Consider the following 22,504-nt stretch of genomic DNA (forward strand, 5'->3'; position numbering starts at 1 on the left):
GGCCCAAGTGCTAGGGCCCTGCACCCCATGGGAGACCAGGAGAAGCACCTGGCTCCTGCCTTCAGATCAGCGTGATGCCCAGGCCGCAGTGCACCGGCCGTGGCAGCCATTGGAGGGTGAACCAACAGCAATAGGAAGACCTTTCTCTCTGTCTTTCTCTCTCACTATCCACTCTGCCTGTCAAAAAAAAAAAATTAAAAAAAGAGTATTTCTGAGTTTTTACAGTATTGATATTCATGTTTGGCTTCATTTTTAATTATTCAACACCAGAAAATTTTGGGAAATATTCTCCTCCTTGGAGAATCATAATGTGTGTAGCACTTTGCTGATGTTAAGAAGCCCTTCACTAAAGAAAGTTCACTTCACTTGACCATGAAAACTTATTTTTCATTAAAGACTAATGCATTGATCAAGAAGGTTTAGTAAGGCTGCTGTATCAAAATCCTTTAAACTTTAGTGACTTAAAATAGGAAGATGTATTTCTCACTCATACTAAACTTCCATTGTTGGTTGGCTGGAGACCCTGTGCCACATGGTCCTCACTGTGGGATCCAGTGTGTCAGAGCAGCCATCTTGTGAGCACTTCTACTTGCTTTGGCAGACAGGTGAGCTCTAAGTGTTTTCACAAATGTTCCAGCCTGAAAATGACTCAAAACTTCGGAATTTTGGCTCCAAATTCATTGATGAGGACTAAGTTACACCATCACTTAACCATGAGGAACTTGGGAAGTATTATTTTACCCTGTGTCTGCAAGCGAGAAATATTCTGTGAGCAGTGCTAATGACAAATAACTCTGCTAACCTCACTGAACACTAATATGTATGGAAGTACATTTGGGACCTACTGTTGTTCATGGTTTTTAAAACAAGGACTGACAATCACTACTATTCAAAAATGTTCAGTACCAACGCTAAAAATTACATGACCATACATATTAGGTGGAAGAATGTGAGGATGGATTTTTTTTTATCACTGATCCGGGGTGGGGTATAAAAATGAATTATTTTGGAAGATTTTATAAAACCAACTTCCTTTCACTTAAAGTTCCCAGTGGAATTCCTACAACACATAACAAAATCATTTTCCAGCCAATTCTTCACTGCTTCTCTCAAATACAAATGCTACTTAACAAAAAATAGAGAAGATTCATCTAAAAACCTATTTCTATGCTACTAGCAGGATGTATACAATATATGTCCATTTATAATATGCAGTTAATTTTATCATCAATAAATTGCATAATAATAGTAAAATTCTGGCATTGAACTTATCTACATGGAAAAAAATGAAAGTAAATTTTATGCTTTCATAACCTCTAATGGTATAACTAGTACTCAAATAGTACTTTATACTTTGAGTTTCTGTGTGGGTGCAAACTGTTGAAATCTTTACTTAGTATATACTAAATTGATCTTCCATATATAAAGATAATTGAAAATGAATCTTGATGTGAATGGGATGGGAGAGGGAATGGAAGATGGGAAGGTTGCGGGTGGGAGGGAGGTTATTGGGGGGGAAGGTGAAAGCCGCTATAATCCAAAAGTTGTACTTTGGAAATTTATATTTATAAAATAAAAGTTTTAAAAAAACTAATTTCTGATAAAATTGACTGAACCAAATTACCTCATGCCCTAATATCTTGATAGCTTGTCATAACTGTATCACATACTGACACAGCACAAAAGAGTAATGATGTTCAGAAATAAGTAACTTGGTTCTGAAATATTATCATTTGCATTCTAAATACAGTGAGGACATTTATCTGTGGTAAATCAGAAGTTCTTAATCCAAAAATTATTTTTGAAAAGGGGGATGGTGATTCAGAGCGTAAGTGCCACTTGGGACACTCACATCCCATATTGGGAGTACTTCGTTACTTTATTTCTGATTCAGCATCCTAGTAATGTGCAATGAGGCAGTACTTGGGTCCCTGTAACACAGGAGAGCTGGCTTCAACCTGGCCATTCCTGACTGTTGTAGACACCTGGAAAGTACACCAGTATAGAAGATCCCTCTAACTCTCTGTTTTTCTACCTTTCAAATAAAATTTGAAAAAAGAAAAAGCTTAATTCAGTATTTCTGTGAGAAATATGGGGTGTTTTAAATTCACATAATTTCCTTGTTGACCTCCAAGCTCCCTTCCAGTTCCTCAATAGTTCTCATATGAAACCATAATTAAATTACCTAATATGTGAAAAAGACCTTGAGCAATGATTGGTATGTAGCAGTCATCAAATGTTGGCTCTTATTATTTTTCATGTTTTGCAAATGATGCTTTGTAAGACACATGCCCTCCAGAGATTCTAAAATGTGATTCATTTCAGTAAGTTCAATCCAGTTCTCCGGCGGAGTTTGGTGGGGCGTGAGCACAGTAGGAAGTTTACTTTGCAAAGCTATGTCCTTTTTAGTACAGACAGGAAATCACCTTAGAAATGATGAAAGTTGGCCAGTGCTGCAGCTCACTAGGCTAATCCTCTGCCTGCGGCGCCGGCACTCCGGGTTCTAGTCCCGGTTGGGGTGTTGGTTCTGTCCTGGTTGCTCCTCTTCCAGTCCAGCTCTCTGCTGTGTCCCAGGAAGGCAGTGGAGGATGGCCCAAGTGCTTGGGCCCTGCACCCACATGGGAGACCAGGAGGAAGCACCTGGCTCCTGGCTTTGGATCGGCACAGTGTGCTGGTAGTAGCGGCCATTTGGGGGGTGAACCAACAGAAGGAAGACCTTTCTCTCTGTCTCTCTCTCTCTCTCTCTCACTGTCTAACTCTGCCTGTCAAAAAAAAAAAAAAAAAAAAAAGAAATGATGAAAGTGATCAAAAACATGTTGAGAAGATTTGTTGTGTACACATCTAGATAAATATCCCCACTTATCTCAAATGGTAAATGATAAGAACAACATTTTGTACAAGTGTACCACAATGATGCATAGCCCTGGGCTCATACTGCATTACTGTGGGAAATCTTTTGCAACATTATTAAAGTAATTCAGTATATATTTTATTTTTATAATAGTGAATCTGATATTCTCTAATATCCTTTGTTTTTTTTTTCATATACCATCCATACATCATTCATTCCATTCACTTAAAGCATCTTCTTCATGTCCGGGTATTTCTGCTGGTGACTGGTCAAGAGAAGTTGAATCTTTATATCTCATAGAACTCATCTCAGAATGTATTTCGGTCATAGAGGCTTTCGCCCCCCAGAAAGCTTTCACTGCTGCCCTGGAAGAAAAAACAAAAGGAAAAACAAAAACCATAATATGAAGGAAAACTAACATTAAATAGAATTATAGTTACATTTTCTATATTTAGCACTGCTTTTTGTTCACAACTCAGTTTTCAATTGTGCTGCATCAGCTGGATTGCAATAATAGATGAATATTTAGACTCATTACAGTGTAATATTATATATTACAAATATTATCATATAAATGAAATTGTAGGTTATAATAACCAAGTTTTAAAGTTGTGAGAACTACAACTGGACAGCACAAATATTCAATCAATAAATTTTTTTAGCAATTATCTTTTAAAATTGTAAAAATTACATTTAAAAACTCTCATGGCCTAGGAAGAAAGTCATGAGATTATTTAGAAAAGTATGCACATAAGAAATGGGATGGCCTCAGCTATGATAATCCTAGGAAGAATGAAGGGAGCTGGACAGGTTCAATACAAGCGTAGGAGGCATGATGGGCAGGATTTTGCAATTCATTGAATGAGCGAAATGGGGGAGAGGAACATAAGAAGGATGGCAATCAAAGATGATGATGCATTCCAGCCATTCACCTACCAATTAATAATTATGAAGATCAATACAAAGATCACAAATATACAGATAATAACTCCTGTGGTCAGCACAAAAACTAGGACTGCATCCGTGTCAGGTCGACTTGATCTTCTCATCTGTAATTCTAGAGAAAACACACACCTGATGATTATTACTACTGGAAAGAAAGGAAATAGATATCTAAATAGAAATTTTATATTTGAAAAACAACTCTAGAAAAAAACAGAACTACAGAAAAGAATATTATTAATGAACTTGATCTGTACATTTGATTTGTCCTTTTCAAGCATACAGAAAGTTGAAAGAATTTAACAATGAACATCTTGTAAGACCACCACTAATATTTTACTATTAATCTATCCATTGCTATACAAATTCAGAAGCTCATTTTATTTTTTACACATTTCAGTATCATTTGCAGATGTCTACACACTTACCCCCAAATTCTCTGGCAATAATATCAATAGAGTAAAAAACATGGTCATTTTTTCTTTAAATTTATACACAATGGGTTGTACAAAGATCCTAAGTACATTTGCTCAGTTTTGGCAAATTCAAATGCACACAGGCAATGAAATGCCTATCAGACACAGAGTAATAGTGTGCCCTGGAAAGTTCCCTTATGCCCCTTCTGGGTTAATCACTGCTACATCTTCCAGTGGCAACTACTGTCCTGACTCTTTCCCACCATAGATTCTAGAATACAAATGGAAACATACACTATTTACTCTTTTGTCTAAAGCTTTTTTAAAACTCAGTATATACAGGGCCAGCACTGTGGCACAGTGGGTTAAAGCCCTGTCCTGAAGTGCCGGCATCTCATATGGGCACTGGTTCTAAATCCGGCTGCTCCTCTTCCAATCCAGCTCTCTGCTATGACCTGGGAAAGCAGTAGAAGATGGCCCACGTCCTCGGGCCCCTGCATCCATGTGGGAGACCTGGAAGAAGCTCCTGGCTCCTGGCTTCAGATCAGCTCAGCTCCGGCTGTTGCAGCCATCTGAGGAGTGATCCAGCAGATGGAAGACCTCTCTGTGTCTCTACCTCTCTCTGTAACTCTGTCTTTCACATAAATAAAATAAATCTTGAAAAATAAATAAATAAAACTCAGAATATAATGGTTTAGAGATTCACCAATACTGTTACATGCAACTATAGTTTTTTCTTTTTATTACAAAGTACTATTCCACCATTCATTTACCCATTTTTATCCCTTTATTTATTTTACAATTTTTATTAAGAGAACAGATTTTATGTATTTCATAGGTACAGTTCTAGGAAGAGAACCATACTTCCCTCCCTTTGCTTTCCCTCTCTCAGTCCCCCTCCTACTGTCCTTCCTTTCTTTTTTCTTTAATTTTTGCAAAGACATACTTTCTTTTTAATTTTTTAAATTTATTTATTTGACAGATAGAGTTAGATAGTGAGGGAGAGAGACAGAAAGAAAGGTCTTTCCTTTGTTGGTTCACCCTCCAAATGACCGCCATGGCCGGAGCTATGCGATCTGAAGCCAGGAGCCAGGTGTTTCTTTCTGGTCTCCCATGTGGGTGCAGGGCCCAAGCACTTGGGCCACCCTCCACTGCCTTCCTGGGCCACAGGAAGAGGGGCAGCTGGGACTAGAACCTGGCACCCATATGGGATGCCGGAGCCGCAGGCGGAGGATTAACCAAGTGATCCATGCCGTAAGCCCAAGCAAAGACATACTTTCAATCTACTCTATAATCGCAGGCCTACTTCACCACTAACCATGATATTCAACAAGTAAAAAGTAGCAAGACCACAGTTCCTCAGGAGTATGAACAAGGGCTAAAAACAATCATATTACAAGATGTCCCTTTCATTCTTAAACTTTTTTTTTGTATTCTATATTAACTGTTTATTCATTCTTTTACTAGTTGATACTTAGGATGTTCTACTGTGGATTATTATAAAGAAAAAAGCTTCTCTGTGTATCTAACAGAAACCATGCTGTGAACATATATTTTCATTTCTCTTGAATAAGTATTTAAGAGTGGAACTGCTGGGCCATAAAGTAGACACATGCTTGGTTTTGTAAGAAACCATGAGACCTTTCCCGAACTGATTATATGGCTGTGCAATCATGTGTTCTCCTAGATTTTGGCTTCCTATTTGTTTTCCTAATGATTTATTTTAATGAGTTACAATTTTCAATTATGTTGAACTCTAACTCATCCAAAGCTTTCTTTTATGGTGATTGTTTTTTGAGTCAAGCCTAAGAAGCCTTTGCCTAATCCTGACTCATACAGATATTCTTCTAAGATTTCTTCCTAAAGCTTTATCAGCTTAGATTTTACACCTAGAACTATAACACATCTCTAAATTTTGTGTATGATATAATATAGGGAGTGAGGTTCATTGTTTTCTGTTCAGATGTCTCCATATCACTCTTAAATCAGGTACTCTCCAACCTATCTCTCCGGTCTTTCTGCAAATAAGGCTGCTGATGAAGCAAACCAGTCTACCCAATGTGCTATAGCACTTTTAGACTGTGAAGAGTATTAGTCTATACTATGTCAAGTATTAGTGAAATATGGAGTTTTCTCTGTTTTAAATTTTTTTATTTTTGAGATAATTTTTAAATTTACATTATAGCCAAAGGCTTAATGCTCCACACTAAATAAAGAGTTCAACAAGTTTGAAATATTAAGACCATAGTTCAGCAGGAATATGACAAGGGCTATAAAGAGTAATCAAATAAAGATCTGTCAATTTCACTCATATACGTAAATTTTATGGCTCTTTCTAGTCCCCAAATTCAAGAATCATAAAAGATTCACGTGAGAAACAGCCATAGAGACCATCTGATCCAAATACCAAATTACACAGTGAGTAATCCTCAGTGAAGAGGGATTTGATGTTTAGAGCAAGTTACTCTACTGTTTTAATTTAATACTCTACTACTCTACTGTTTTAATTTCTGTATATACCACTCTGTCTGGGAAATCTCAACAACTTATCTTTTTGAATTTTTACCTATCCTTTAAACATAATGTATTATAACTTTCAATTCTCAGTAATTATAAAACTATAAACTCATTTTAGTGATCTCAATAAATAGTTCCAAGTATGTTAGAGAAATTATATTTCTATTCCAACATGATTTGATTCTTAAAATTTCCATATTTTAAATAATTTTAGATTTACATAAGTGGTGGGATTTAAAAAATGTAATAAAAGACACCTTTTAGGACTCAAACCTGAGGAGCAGAAATACAAAAATAATTTCCAATTATCCTTTACCCTGTAACATTAGCCAAGAAAGGGTTAAAAAAAAGTGAAGCATATATGTGGGGAGCAACTCGGACTAGACTGTTACTGGAATTAAGACTTATTCTATGCATCTGCTCTCCCACAATATGGCGCTGGGAGAGAAGTAAACAGCTTCCGCACAGCTGCTTCCAGTTCAACCAATAAACTGTAGGACTTGCTCCTGATTGGAGAGCAGCGTACTCGGCGTGTGGGCAGCCGAGTTGGGATTGGCGGAGGAGGACTATGAAGGAGGAGAGAGACGGCATGCACCAGTAACATCTAAGGGGAACATCTAAGGGGAACATCTATCTGAAGGAACACCTGTGCAGCCCCCAGAGAGCCGGCCGGCGGTGTGCCACTCCCCTGCGGAAGTGGGGAATGTGGCCAGGGGGAACTGCCCTTCCACGGAGGTGGAAGGGATAGTAGCCAACCCGGGAAGAACCAGCAGCAAACCCGGGGAGGGCCGAGCAGACAAAAGAACAGCGCAGGGTCCTGTGTCGTTCCTCCACGAAGAGGGGGAGCGACACATATAAAGATATTAGTTCATTCCAACAGTATCCTTCTCACAAGGGTAACCAAAAATATTTTATATCTAGTTTAAAAAAAAGCCTGAATTTCATTAACAATTTCTCATGAAAAATAGGCTGTATTTTAATAGTCTCACATTTCAGATAATCTTATCTTAGGTATGTATTATTTTCCTAGGGCCACCATGACAAAGTGCCACAAACTGGGTGACTTAAAAAAAAAAATTAAATTCATCATCTCAAATGCTTGTAGGCTAGAAGTCTGAAATGAGGTACTGGCAATCATGCTCCCTTGTAAAGCTATAAGGGAGGATCCTTGCTAGTATGGTAGCCCTGGACATTCCTTGGCTTGGGGTAATATGACTCTAATCTCTGTCTCTATTTTGACATGGCTGTCTTCTCCCTGTGTGTCTTTTTCTCGCCTCCCTGCCCCAACCCAAATTTCCCTCTTCCTATGAGGTCATGACCATATTGTATTAAGGCCCACTCTAAGGGCTGGAGTTATGGCATAACAGATAAAGCCACTGCCTGTGATGCTGGCACCCCATGGGGTACTAGTTCGTGTTCCAGCTACTCCACTTCCTATACAGCTCCCTGCTAATGCTTCTGGGAAAAGCAGCAGAAGGTGGTCCAATTACTTGGGCTCCTGCCACCATGTGGGAGACCCAGAAGAAGCTCCTGGCTACAGGCTCCTGGCTTTAGCCTGGCCTAGCCCTGTTTGTTACAGTCATCTGGGAAGTGAACAAGTAAATTAAAGATCTATGTCTCTGTCTCACCCCCTCTCTGTATGTAACTCTGACTTTCAAAATAAATAAATCTTTTTTAAAAAAAAAGGCCTACTCTAATATGATCTCATTTTGACTAATTATATCTGCAATGAACTTATTTCCAAATATGACCAAATTTTGAGTACTGGGCGCTAGGACTTCAAAGTATCTTTCGTGGTAAACACAATTCAACCCGTCACAGTGACTAATTCTGAAAGACAGCTGTTGTGGGAGTAATCTGATATATAGGGAATGAATGGGAATTTTTCATTAATTAAATCATGTTTACCCTAAAAATATTTCTTTTTTCTGTTTTATTAACTTTATCACATGGTAAGAATCTAGTTAAAGAATTTCATGGAAAAGGAAAGTAACAAGTTAGATATTCTATAACCCTCCACCCCACCCCCATCCCTGATTTAATCCTTCAGTCCCATGTAATTTGCTCTTCCCAGCTCAGTTTTGATAATGAGGTGGTACAATCTCTTGTTGATAGATAAAAATGCAAAATATATACTAATACTAAACTCAACACACAAGCAGTGGGTGACTAGCTTCAATGAGGTGTTTGTGTCAAGCCAGTACCATATTGTATGGACAATTCTAGCCAAAACATTTGTTTGTATCTAAACAACCAAAAAGTGTACCCAATTGTCATATTTAGAAGAAACCAATAAATACCAAAGTGTTTTGAGAATATTTGTCAGTTAGTGAATGTACTGAGATGACAGCAGCCCTGAAGTTTGTCTGAACAAAAGTCTGGCATTCGGGGAACTATATCCCAGCCTTCAGCTTCCACTCTAGCAAATGCATGTTCTCTTCTGTTCCCGAGAGGACTTCACTATGAGAGAGTCCTAACAGGGGACCGTGGGGGGGACAAAGATTGAGCATGGTCCCAGATACCTTCACTACCATCAGCTAAGCTCCCTGAGATACTTTTTTAGTTTGATGGTGTTTTGGTTCTCTTTTGTCCTTTTTTAAACTGACATTATCCTTTACTGAGGACTGATATACCAACAGAGAGGTGATTATGAGCTTTTACCATGAAGATGGTTTTAAGTAACTAATCAGCATATCAAAGAAAATTTAAATAGTAAGTAGTTTATTTTTTAAATATCATCCCTAAACACTTTAACCTGCTTTCATTTCAAGAAAGGATGCTTTGTTGTGTGGTATCTCTAGACATATTAGAGGCTCTTCTCCAGGGGTTTGGAAATAGCTTGAAGAAATCCATAAACTCCTTAAAATTAAACATAACTTTTGACATATTTGACATGTGAATATTTTTCTGGGAAGAGGCTTCTGCTTGATTGGATGCTCAAAGGAACCTGTGACCAAATCTCCTTCACCATTAACAACAAAGACAACAATGACAACAATAAAAAAAGTTAAGAGCAATCAACAAAAATAATTATGCTGTATGGAAGACATCATAGATTAAATAGAAAAGATATGCATGGATCCATCTCATAAGGGAGACCCAGTTTCTAAAATGTAAAATTATGTGGAGGACAGGATTTGCATTTTATGACATATAACAAGAACTGTATTATTAAGCCATGAATAAATTTTAAAAAGACTTGCTCTGAACATCATGTTTATTTATTTGACTCTACCAGATTTTTCTAAGTGTAGAATTCCATTTATTCTTTTCACTCTTATAATGAAAAGTAAAAAATAAGAATATAATTCAGCTTAGATGACTGTTCTTTGGAGATACTTTAGAAATATGCCAGTGCTATGGTTTGGATGTGGGTTGAGGGTTCCCCAAGGACTCAATGTAACTGGAGGCTTGGTTCTCAGGATATTTCTATTGGGAGAAGCCATAGGAAAAAAAATAAGTCCTAAGATAATTGGGGCATGCCTTTAGAAGGGGCTGTAGGATGCCACTTCTCTCTCTATTTGTGGTTCAAGATGTAATCACTTGCTTTGTTCCCACACACCAGTGCTATCCACACCATGAGATGTTGCAGCCAAGGGCAGCCCTCATGTAGGCTGTGCTATGCCATCGATACTGTGAGCTAAACAAGCTTCTCTTTAGAAAATTAGCTGCCTCAGGTAATAACACAACTCTGACTAATACAACCACTTTCCCAAGGTGAGGCACGTTTGATTCTATGAAAAAGAAATTAAGTGCTATCTGGTAGAAAAAAGTTAAGTGATGTAAGCCAATAGTTCTCAAAGTGTGGTCCACCAGCCAGCAGCAACAGCATCTACAGGATCTCAGTAGAAATGCAGATTCTTTTGCCAGCCCTGGCCCTGATTTGAATCAAAAGCTTTGGAGTGGGGCTAGAGACGTGTCTCACCTCGGCCCCAGGTGAATGTGATGCTCTTCAAAGCTAGGGGTAAAAGCAAACAGAAGCATGGCTGGGCACTTACCATTTGTTGTGTAGATTGTGAATCTAATAGATGCTACTAGTTCACTATTATCCAGCGTGTCACACTCGAAAGCCAAGGGGTGCATTTCCCTGTGTACTTCCAGGATTGCTGAATCATTTGCAAGCACAATAGGTTGCTATTTTAAAAAGATAACAAAGTAACAATATTCTTCACTACACTTAAGATCAGGAAACTATTCCCCATAATAAAAGAGGAATCATTGTCTCTCTTAACCTAGAACAATAATTAATCATTTCTAGACTTCAAATCCCAACCCTACCTTCTTGCTCGTGTGACTGTGGACAAATTACTCTGTACACCTCACTTGTCTGTGAAGTGGGTATACTGCTAGGAAGTACCTCAGAGGGTTGTTTGTGTATTAAAAGAGATTCCAACTCTTGGTGTATGTCTGGCAGTTAATAAGCCCTTAATGGTGGCTACTGTTATCATTATACAACTTCAATTAAGACAACAAAAACCTTGCTTCTAAAACAGAGGAATCTATAGATAAAATGCCTCTTCGTGAAAATTCAAACTATAGTTGGCCTTAAGACATATGCAAAGTCTTAGCCCCACTAAATCATAAAAAAATTCAAATTCCAATAATAACAACATTGTATGACTTTTAATGCATTTTTGTGAACTGCTTTTAAAGACATTTTTCTAAGAGTCATAAGAACTGGGAAACAAATTTTATCACTCACTAGGAAGTACCAGATTACATACATTCACTACTTACTTGGTCTGGCCTTAGAACTTTCCACATATATTTGAAACGATTTGTAGGAGATATATGAACACATGCCAATCTAACACTTTCAAGACTTTCTGAAATTGGTTTACCCCCTGAATAAAAAGAAAAATTAAATATATAAGGCACCAGTAGGCATTATACATTGGTTTACACACAACGCTACTTTTAAAAGCCACCTCAAATTTTAATAATCAACTGTATGCCGGAGGTTATTAAACTTTTAACTGTGAGTCTGAGTGTAGAGGAGCAAAGCACCAATGGATGCAAAGACACAGGCAATCAAGAGAAGCAGATGAAGAGACAGCATGGCTCTCTGCTCTTTGTGTGGAATGGTGAAGAAGAGACAGGGCAAGCAATAGCGATTTGTTTGAGTAAATTGTGAAGTCTACTACTGGCTTCCAATATAATAGCTGGGGATTCCCATTAGAGATTGTTTGGTCTAGGATCAGCACCCTTTAAATCAGATCAACTCTCATAGCTCCCAATTGAAGGTTTACCCATTTTCTTACAAAATGGCATGATCAAAGCATCAAAAGGATTTCACTCTAGGGTAGCCTCAATCATGGGCCCTGAGTACTGTAAGGCTCCAGCATATTACAGAGGATAGGTGTTAAATTTTGGGTATCACTGAACAACGCAAAGCAGAAGGTTACTCAGAGCTACAGCTGTCTAAGGAAAAGGTGGAATTTAAAATGTTATCATGATTTCCTTTCAATGTATCAATTGATTGTCTCCTTCCACTCCATGGAAACCTGAGTTTATGGATATTTTCCCAGAGCTGACTCTCCTGCTCCAATAGAGTACGACCTCCAATAGAGTCTCTCTCCAATAGAGTCCCCCTCCAGTAGAGTCCAACTCACAGCCGCAGTCTACTGGTCCACGGCATTCTTCTACCCGAACAATGCATTTGGACTCTCCTCCTGGGCATCCGTTTGTTAATATTACTTCTCTAATACCAACACCTTCAGTAAGAAAAAAGGGCAAACGTTACAAAGACACACATTGAAGTATGTTTTTACATTTCCACCTACATCTTTTTGAGAGTTTGTTCTAATTTCAGAAAATACATTCCTAAATACAGTATAATAACAATTAAATGTTTTTAGGCCCCTCATTTTGAATTACTTCATGAGATAGCATTTCTGAAATGACTTAATGTGACACACCAATTCCTCTTATTGTTGCTATTAAAGATTCCATGATTATATACATTTGGAAATGGTGCATTAAAATAAAATAAAAGCAATCTCTCCACTACAGAATTTTTTGATAACTTTTAATATGCTGATAAATGAGTGTGCTATTGTATGCAGATTTTAATTGGCCTAAGATGTAAAATTTTACATTTTCACATACTTGAAGTCAGACTACATTGATGGCATGTCATAAATTAATTTGCAGCATTTTTACTTGTTAGAGTACATAAAATGTACTTTTTATAGTGAATAAAATCTTAAATTAAATGACACAGAGCAGCACACATTGTTTCCCAAATTTATTTGACCATGCAACTTTGGCATGGTGGGGAGAGCTTCTGGTGGAAATTTCAAAATCACATTTTACCATAAGTGATTTTAAAATATTTATATCGATAAGGTCTCCATATTAAATATAGACAGGACACGATATTAATAACCAAATCTTTATTTGCAGCATGACACTCTGGATCCCACATCTCCAGAGTTTGTCTTTCATCACCAGAATTGAGGATGATGACAACAAGCTGAATCATGTCCTGTGATAAGCCTGCATAGTAATGGCTAAGGAAGAATCTATGCTGACAGATTTCCTTGTCTACCAGATTCCCTCTGTCAGCCCCTGCAGGATGTTAATTATCAGACCCATTCTCAGGGGCAAGGGAAGGTTGGAAGACTAGAGATGGCTTTCAATAGTGCTCCTCCAACTGGAGGGCTTATGAAAATGGTTTTCTGATCTTGAGTAGGACTGATAGTCTCCATTCTTTATAAGCTCTAGGGTGATGCTGATGCAGTCATTCCATTGGCCACCCTTGGAGTAGAGGACTCCATTTGTGACAAGGCAACAGTAGGATGGAAAAGGAAAGATCTTATTGATAAGAAAAAAAAAAAGATAGCTGATAATGGCAGCAGTATGGCTCCAGTTAAGTAAGTAAATAAAAAGTGTTTCTTTAGAAACACAACCTTTCTGAACTGCATAAATATTTTCTAAGCAGAAATTTTATGTATTTACTTATTTAGACAAATACAGTTGTTTGAGATGTGTGTAGGTGTGAGATTTTCTGTAAGTCCCAGTAACACCTAGAAATCTGCAGGGATATATTTAAAAAAAAAAACCTTTGACTGCTAAAATACTGTTTTAGGAGTTAAGTAGGATTTCAGCAAAGCATTTTTATCTTCTAAATAACTGTTATAAATTGAAAATATTTTTAAAATGTTAGAAATGAATACTGCTTTCTTTGTTCTATCTCACATACTGCATCTTTGACACATCATTTGTCTGGATGCCCCTATGGAAGAGACCCTCCTTGAAAGGCAGGAGCTTGGTGTGCTTTGTTCTCTGCCAGATCCCAGGCAGCAGAACAATGGCTGATGCACAGTTGGCAAAATGTTTTGTGGAAAACCAAAGACTTATTTGCTGAAATAATAAATATACAATTTAGAATACATGTCTTTAAGTAATAGAGAACAGTATCAACTACTAAAACTATCACAAAAACAATTCTCTACCTGTGAAAATTTCTCAAGAAGCATAAAAAAGATATAAACTATGAATGAGTAATTGCAGGTTTACTATATAGCTTGCTTTCATTTTGACTCTGCCTCACTAAGAAGTTAAGACAAAAAATACATTTAAGACTATCTCAAGAGATAGTAAGAACAGTGATTGCCAGGCACTGGAAAGAATTAGTTTTTAATGGGTGTAAAATCTCAGTTTTGGGTGATGAAAAAGTTCTAGAGATGGGTGGTGGTGACAGTTATACAACAATGTGAATGTGCTAAGGCCACTGAATTCTACACTGAAAAATGGTTAACATTTTTTTTCTTTTAAATGAGAGAGAGAAATTGCTGCCATCCACTGGTCCCCAAATGTCCAAAATGACCAAGAGCTGGGAACTCAATCCATGTCTCCCCATGTGTCAGAGACCCAATCACTTGGCCCATCACTAGCTTCTTGAATCTCCACCCCTTCCCACCACCCTGTACCCTCTAGATACTGTTTTTCTTTTCCTCTCATCACTGTCTCTTTTTCAGGGATGATTCTAGTTAGAATGAACTTAATTCAACTGTGATTCATTTGTTGTCTTCTCAGCACCCTAGGCTATAGAAGTGGCTTTTAAAAGGATGGCCCTCCTGCACCAGCACTATGGTATAGTGTGTAAAATCACCACCTGTAATGCTGGCATCCCGTATGGGCAGCAGTTCAAGTTTCAGCTGCTCCACTTCCGATCCAGTTCTCTGATAATGTACCTGGGAAAGCAGGAAAAGATGGCCCAAGTGCTTGGGTCTCTACACCAATGCAGGAGACCTGGAAGAAGCTTCTGGCTCCTGGCTTTGTTGTGGCCATTTGGGGAGTGACCAAGAGATGGAAGCTCACTCGCTCTCACTCTCTCTCTCTCTCTCCCTCTCTCTCTCTTCCCCGCTTCCTCTGCCTCTGTAATTCTGCTTTTCAAATAAATAAATAAATCTTAAAAAAAAAAAAAAAAGATGTTCCTCTAACCAGCATTATCAGCTTCATTGGAAACTTCATGGAAATGCAAATTCTCAGGCATTTCAGAGATCTAAAGAATCTGACACTCAGGGCAGCCCAGGTATTTATGTTTCATGGAGCCCTTAGGCACTTAGTGCATGTGTTTCAGACTCACTGTGCTATTTCAGCATGTCCAATTACTATCCATGTAATGATCAAAATAAGTCAGGGTCTTTGAACATCATATTCTCTGTAAAGCCAATACTTGTTTTCTCTAAGATATGACATACAAATTGGTGAAATGCAAAATTTAGAATAGACTATTACAAATAAGCAAATTTCTTGATAGATTTGCCAACACAATATATGGGAAGACATCTGTGAGGTGTACTGGAAAACTTTCCATCAACTGAACATCTGTGAGGTAGAGAAAATTTTAGTTTCGTGAAAGCACTTTACATGCCAAAGGAAAACTAAAGAGCTGGCTAAAAATAAGACTTAAAGGTAATGAACTGAAGCTGTCTTACCTTTTAAAGAAATCAGCCTGAGTGTTGTGTGTAAATCACACTTATTAGAAATAGAAAACAATGAAAGTACACAAATTACACACAAATAATTGCTGGACAATCTGTTCTTACTTCCTCCACTGCTCCCTCCAGATGACACTATGATTCATTGATGTTCTTTATGCTACTTACCACAGGTAACGGTGCACATTCCAAATTCTACTTCTTTGACTATTGTCTTATTCGAAGCTAAACACAAAGTATAAAGACATATTATTTAACCACCTGAAAACTTGTCTAAGTGAAAAAAATTCTAACTTGGGGGTAGATGGATATTTAGATGGGCAGTAAACATTTATGATTTTGTCTATTTAATCAGAAAAGCAATGTTATTCCTACTATATCTTCCATAATCATCAAATGAAATTAAAATATTTTGAGAAGTATATTAAATTAGCAAGCAGCCTGCAAAGAATTTTTATATTTAAAGCTTATATATAATTTTTCCATCAGTTAATACATCATGAGCTAAAATTCTATTGAAGATCAGACAAAAAAGCCTACCAAGTCTAAGGGCCATATTCTTCTTTTCTCTATTTTCCAAAAAAAAAAAAAAAGACGTGTGTAATTTCCATCAAAAAAAAAATCTTTATACCAGAGTGCACTAGATTATTTCTATTCATTTTCCCAAGTTAAGGTCATATTTTTCCATATTCCTAAGAATTTACTTCCACACACTTATTTAGCATTATGAAGTAGGAATATAACTACCTGAGAAGTCAAATATTCTAGGTTTTATATTACATCTCCTCCCTAATCATTATGAAGTTTTATATGATATCTACTAATTTTAGTGTATAATTAATTTTTAAAAGCTCAGATTATACTAAAATTTCAATTAAAAAAATAACATGAGGTATTAAAAGATAATCTTTAAAAAGCATTATATCTTGGGACAATAAATCACATGGGGAAATGCATTGAACTTGGAGTCCAAAGAGCTACTTCCACCACTAATGTAGCTGTTTTAGTTTGAACAAATTAATTAAACTCTGTCAGGGATAGTTAACCCTTTTAACAAATCTGAAAAAGAGAACCTATCCCATTTGATTATTGTAAGGATGATATAGTATATGTGAAAGCATTCTATAATACTTAATTAATATTTAATATAACATAATTACTCGTCAAGCTCATTTTGTTCTAACTAACTTAATATAGTAGCTAAGATTTTTTTTTCCTAATTTGACTACTTATATAATACCTTAATAGTTTCACAAGCACTTTATTCTGTACTTAATTAGCAACAAACAAAATACCTTGAACACACAGCAAGCACGTGATACATACAAATACACTTTGATCTTTGTTAAATAAATGACTTAGACTATCATGATGATCAATTATGAATTGATATTTTTATGCTTGAAATTCGTTTAATATTTTTTGCTGGCACATATGACATAAAAATAAAAAGCAAATCCTGAACACAGAAAATTTGGATAAGAGCATTGGGCTCCTTTTAAATATAACCTCTTTTCAAAAACCATTAGTCAATTAGCTCTAATATCCCACATCTATGCTACTTTGGGGAAGTTACTCAATTTCTCCTAACTTAAGTTTCCTTAGAGGAAAAAAAAAATGAGATTAAGTCAGATAGTTTCTAAAGTGCTTTTCTGTTTTAATGTTCCATCCTGCTTTGAGTGTCCATTAAGTCATTCACAGCGTTTTTTGATGGGAATTTTACAATGATGGCCCAGGGGAGCTTCATGTATCTGGACTTCAGTGCAGCAGCTGTAAAAATGTATCTTCATACACTTACGAATGAAAAATAGACATGTCATCTGAATATCCGTAAGGCTAAATGCTTACTGGTCAAATAAAACCACAGATGCCAATTAAGGTGTTGATGTCAATGTGGGAGGAGTGATGCATCACAGGGCACGGTCCTGTTCAACATTTTTATGAATGACCTGGAAATGAACACTGATATCCTGCAGACTTAATACAGGTTTCTGCAAAGCCAGTAAGGATAGCAAACAGGTCTGATAATAAATATGGACCTAAAAATGATGGGGTGGTATAATGGACAAATCTAACAAATGAAACTTGCAGAAATAAAAAGTCCTACAGGTGAAGCTGAAAAGTCAGCTGTCCAAAGGTACTTAAGGGTTGTTTTAATTTAATAATGGAAGGCTCAACAGTGCATTCAGTAGCCGTCAGGAAAACAGCGAGGCCTCCCTACACTGATAAAAGCCTGACACCCACAAAGATGCAGGTAATGATCCTGCTCATTTTGTTCTGGCCAGGTCCTGGAATGTTCTTTTAGGTTCTGAAAAGCACGCTGTTGTAACTTTTGGTGTCTATCAGGTGCAAATTAAGTTTTTGAGTTTCTTCTTTGAGAGTTGATTTGTAAGGCTGATATTTCATGGCTTTTATTCTTTCTTAGAGGTGTTACAAAGAAAAAGTTATGTTTTATAGTAAAAAGCTCATTTCATAGAATAAAATTATTCTGTTTTGCAATTATTGTGTATTGAGCCCTTTTACAAATATAAAAGTATACCTATATGAAAGACCTATGATATATTTTATAAGTTCTATAAAAGTACATATATACATATATATATAAGATTTTTAAAGGGTATAAGGACATAAGTCTAACATACTAGTGATTTTTCCTTTACCTTGAAACATTTTATTTCAACATCCAGAATCATATTATTTCATCATTACTCATTAATTATTTTCAATGATGTTTTAAAAAGATTGAAGTAATAAAATGGAAGAATGAATGGAATCGTGTAGAAGGATGATGTAATTGTGAAATGAAACAGTTATTACATCATCTTCTATTTTCTTATTTCATTACCCAAAAATGTATCTTTCAGCAAGATTTTTTAAAAAAACCTAGAGGCACCTTTCTTGTAGTATGTTTTTGGCTTTCATTGAACACAATTGAGGTCTCAGGAATTTTCATTTTTGCCCATAGTGGCAGAGAAGAAAACAGAAAAACATTTCGCAATTATTGAACAAATCAGAAAATGAACACAGAAAGACAGATAGCAGCATATGGGATAATGTTGAAGATACTGAAACTGTATAAGCAAAATCTCAGTAAGACATGACATCTCAAGGGTTTAGTGTTGTGACACAGTAAGTTAAGCTGTGGCTTGCAACACTGGCATCCCATATTAGTGTTACTTCAAGTCCTGGTTACTCTGTTTCCCATCCTGCATTCCTAATAATGCACCTGGGAAGACAGCTGGAGACTGTCCAAGTACATAGGCTCCTGCCACCCCTGTGGGAGACCAGGATGTTGTTCCTGGCTCCTGCTTTAGCCCTGCCCAGACCTGGCTGTTGTAGCCATTTGGGGAGAACCAGTAGTTGGAAGCATTCGCGTTTCTTGCTCTTATTCTCGCTCTCGCTCTGCCTTTCAAATAAATACATTTTTAAAAGAGAAATGATATCTCAGATGAATATCCTAGATGAATTTTCTCTAGCCTAAGAATTGATGAGTGGGAGGTGGGTGTTTGGTACAGTGTTTGAGATGCTGTTTGGGATGCCCATAGTATATTTGAGTGCCTTGGCTCAAGAATTGATGAGTGAACATTATATATTTTCTTAAATTTTATTTATTTTAAGGGCAGAGAGAAACGTGGGTGGGAGGAACCCACCTACTTAAGCCATGAACTGCTAAAATTGGAAGTAGAGCTGGGACTTGAACCTGGTCACTCTGATAGGGAATGTAGCCTAAGCATCTACTTCTAAACACTATATTTCAGAGAATCAAAAGGACATATGATAGTCTCATTCAGTTAAGCTTTCAACAGGAAGGGGTTGATCCTGAAATGTTTTGTGACAATAACCCAGGCCATACTGTCCATTAAAAGGATGTGGGCCAAGGCTGGCACTGTGGCACAGCAGGTAAAGCTGATGCCTGCAGTGCTGCATCCCAAATGGGTGCTGGTTCAAGTCCCGGCTGCCCCTCTTCTGATCCAGCTCTCTGCCATGGCCTGGGAAAGCAGTAAAAGATGGCCCAAGTCCTTGGGCCCCTGCACCCACGTGGGAGACCAGAAGAAACTCCTGGCTCCTGGCTTCAGATTGGCACAGCTCCAGCCATTGCTGCCAACTGGGGAGTGAACCAGCAGATAGAAGACCGATCTCTCTCTCTCTCTCTCTCTCTCTCTCTCTGCCTCTCTGAAACTCTACCTTTCAAATAAATAAATAAATCTCTAAAAAAAGTTTTTTTTTTAAAAAAGGATGTGGATCACATTATTTCTTTTATATGATGCTTATGTAACACCAATTACTTGGTAAGATTCATAAATGGACAAATCCTGATGGCAGGCATATATATAAAGGTGCCTGAAGGATAACAGATGATGTAGAAATCAATACATTTTGTTAGACTAATTCTAATTGGTGTTGGTAAATACAAAAATGAAAATGTTTACAATTATGGAGCAAAGATGTCATTCTTCTTTTCATCAAAATGTATGTTTTCAAAATTATTGTTTTGATGATACAAGTGCAAAAAGAACCAGAATAATGATAAACTATGATCTAGTAGAGGCATACTTGAAATCTGGAATTGGGCTTTACATGATAGATATATTCATGCTTAAATGTTGAGCACTTGGGTTGTGTTCAAAGTTCTTTGCCTTACTAGCACAACTTCAAAACTAGGATATATGGAATGAAAACTTGTTCTTCCATGTTTACAACTTCATTAAGATTTCTAACAGTTGTTAGAAAGTCACTATTCTTTTGTTCTTACTTTTGTAAATGATTTGTAAAATAACTTTAATGTAAAAAACTATATATGTAAATATACTTCATATAGATAGATATAGACAGATGATAGATGGATGGAGTGATAGTAAATGGTGATCACTGTTTTGACCCATCCACTGAGAGGCAAAGGAGCTGCATGGTTTTTAACTTTGGTTTTGGAAATGTTCAGCTGTCTGACACCTTAGGTTGTTATAATTCTGAATTTTCACACTCCCCAGGAAAAAGCACTTATGCATGAAAGTGTATGTATAAAATTTCACAATGGACATGGTCTCCCTGAAATCCACATGAGAAAATAGAAGCACCAAGAGAAAAGGTAACTTATCTACATTTGAATTTGAATGTAAAGCTTTTATAACTTATCTTCTGTGTTTGGCCTAAATAATACTCAGCATTTTGTAGCTAAGAGTATCCCTCCACTGCTTTCAAGCTAAAACCGTTAATTAAAGTCTAGAATGAAGCAATAGCTACTATGTTTATAGAACATGTTCTCTTCTTTGGCATCTTTCTTTTTCACATTTCCAAAGTCAAAGACCTTTTCAAGCTCTCTGTAATGTAATGTTATCAGGGCAGTACAAACCCCAATCTCACTATTAACTTCAGATAGTCAATTTCTTTCTGTTGCTGAGGGTCACTACCTGTCATCAAGAAATAAGAGAAAGGCTGATAAACACAGCACTCTCTCTACATGTATAGATTGAGGAGACATGAGAATGCCAAGGGCATTAAAAGGATCTCAGCGGGATGCTTTATGGGTGGACGGGATCACCCTCCTGTAGAAGGCTGCAAACCTGCAACTGACCTTTTACCTACCAGCATGCGAGTTACTAATCAATACAGCATGTATAACCGCTTGTCAAGTTTTACGGCTTAATGAGCCAGCAGTATAAGGCAAATTTATGTAGCAAGAGCAGGCTTGTTTTCTCTTGGATAACACGTCACAAAACAAAGCCAATAGTTGGATCCCTGAATGGATGCTTTCTACTGTGACCTTTCAAGGTTGAACATGCAAATAAAACCCTACCACGCAGCAAAAGGCGTTCAAGGGTGGGGACTGCAGGGAGCTGAGATGTGGCTTCTGGGCACTTTTGTCAGCATACTGGTCTAACTAGATGTGTCACAATAGTGGGCATTCTGAATTCCACTGAGTTCCCATCCCAAGTGCAAATGCAGAAAGGAAGAGGACGTCAAGCAATTTGGAATTTCAAAAAGAGAAAAATCTACAATGGGGAGCAAAAATGCAACAAGAGTCAAAATGAACACGTAGAAGGGCTGCCTTCCCTATCCTGTATATTTAAAAAAAAACACTTTTTCAGTGTGCAATGCAATATTTCTGTAACAATTTCCATGTACATGCTTATTTGTCCTGCTGTGGCCTTGGAGAATCGGCACCATCCTTCTTCAAGGCCGTAAGACACAGGAAATGGATAAACTCAGGACTGGTGGAAGCGAGAGCTCCAGTGAGGTTAACAGGACAATTCCCGTTAATCTCGGAGAAAGACCAGGCTTGTGCCCCTTTCCAGGGCTTCCGCGTGCCCGCCCGGGGGCCTCCGCCGCTCACCATCCTCCTCCTCGGCGGCCTCGGCCGGGGCCTCGTTCTCCGCCACCTCAGTGTCATTCTCGGCCTCCTCGTCGTTGTCGCCCTCGCTCTCGCTCTCGTGGGCCAGGCCGGGATCCTGGAGGGCCGTGACGTTGGTTCCGCACGCGCACTGGAGGCCCGCCAGGAGCAGCCAGCCAACCGTCAGCAGCAGCCCGGCGGAGCAGCCCGCGCCCCCGGGGCTCATGGTTCTCGGCCCGGACGGCCGCCCTAGGCGCAGTCGCAGCCCTGCTCCCGAGCAGAGGTACGCGAAGAGAGGTGCGACGCCCCGCCCGTGCGCTCCGAATCCCTGCGCGGCGTCCAGGCAACCATTGAGGCGTCACCGCTCGTCACCGCCACCGCCGCCCGCGGGGCCGCGCGGGGACTCGGGGCCTGGAACGTGGGCGCACGGGGCGGTGCGCGGGGCCGCCTGCGTCACGTCCGGGGCTCGGAGCGCTTCCTGCCGCCACGGCCTGCAGGAACC

The 22,504-nt window shown here is 38.1% G+C and overlaps 1 protein-coding gene across 1 annotated transcript; it reads right to left on the reverse strand.

The window, feature by feature from the left end:
• Positions 1-2,968: 2,968 nt before the first annotated feature.
• On the reverse strand, positions 2,969-22,430 carry SPACA1 (sperm acrosome associated 1). Its single transcript, XM_008263197.5, has 7 exons — positions 22,006-22,430; positions 15,843-15,899; positions 12,339-12,440; positions 11,464-11,570; positions 10,725-10,860; positions 3,788-3,908; positions 2,969-3,216 (listed from the first exon to the last, which is right to left on the reverse strand). Exons 1-7 carry the CDS (start codon positions 22,226-22,228, stop codon positions 3,060-3,062), a joined length of 903 nt encoding a protein of 300 aa, XP_008261419.5. The 5' UTR covers positions 22,229-22,430; the 3' UTR covers positions 2,969-3,059.
• Between the last annotated feature and the right edge of the window lie 74 nt (positions 22,431-22,504).

The sequence above is a fragment of the Oryctolagus cuniculus genome, chromosome 5 (genome assembly GCF_051225735.1).
Source record: "Oryctolagus cuniculus isolate XC-2025 breed Fujian yellow rabbit chromosome 5, ASM5122573v1, whole genome shotgun sequence".
NCBI classification, from domain to species: domain Eukaryota; kingdom Metazoa; phylum Chordata; class Mammalia; order Lagomorpha; family Leporidae; genus Oryctolagus; species Oryctolagus cuniculus.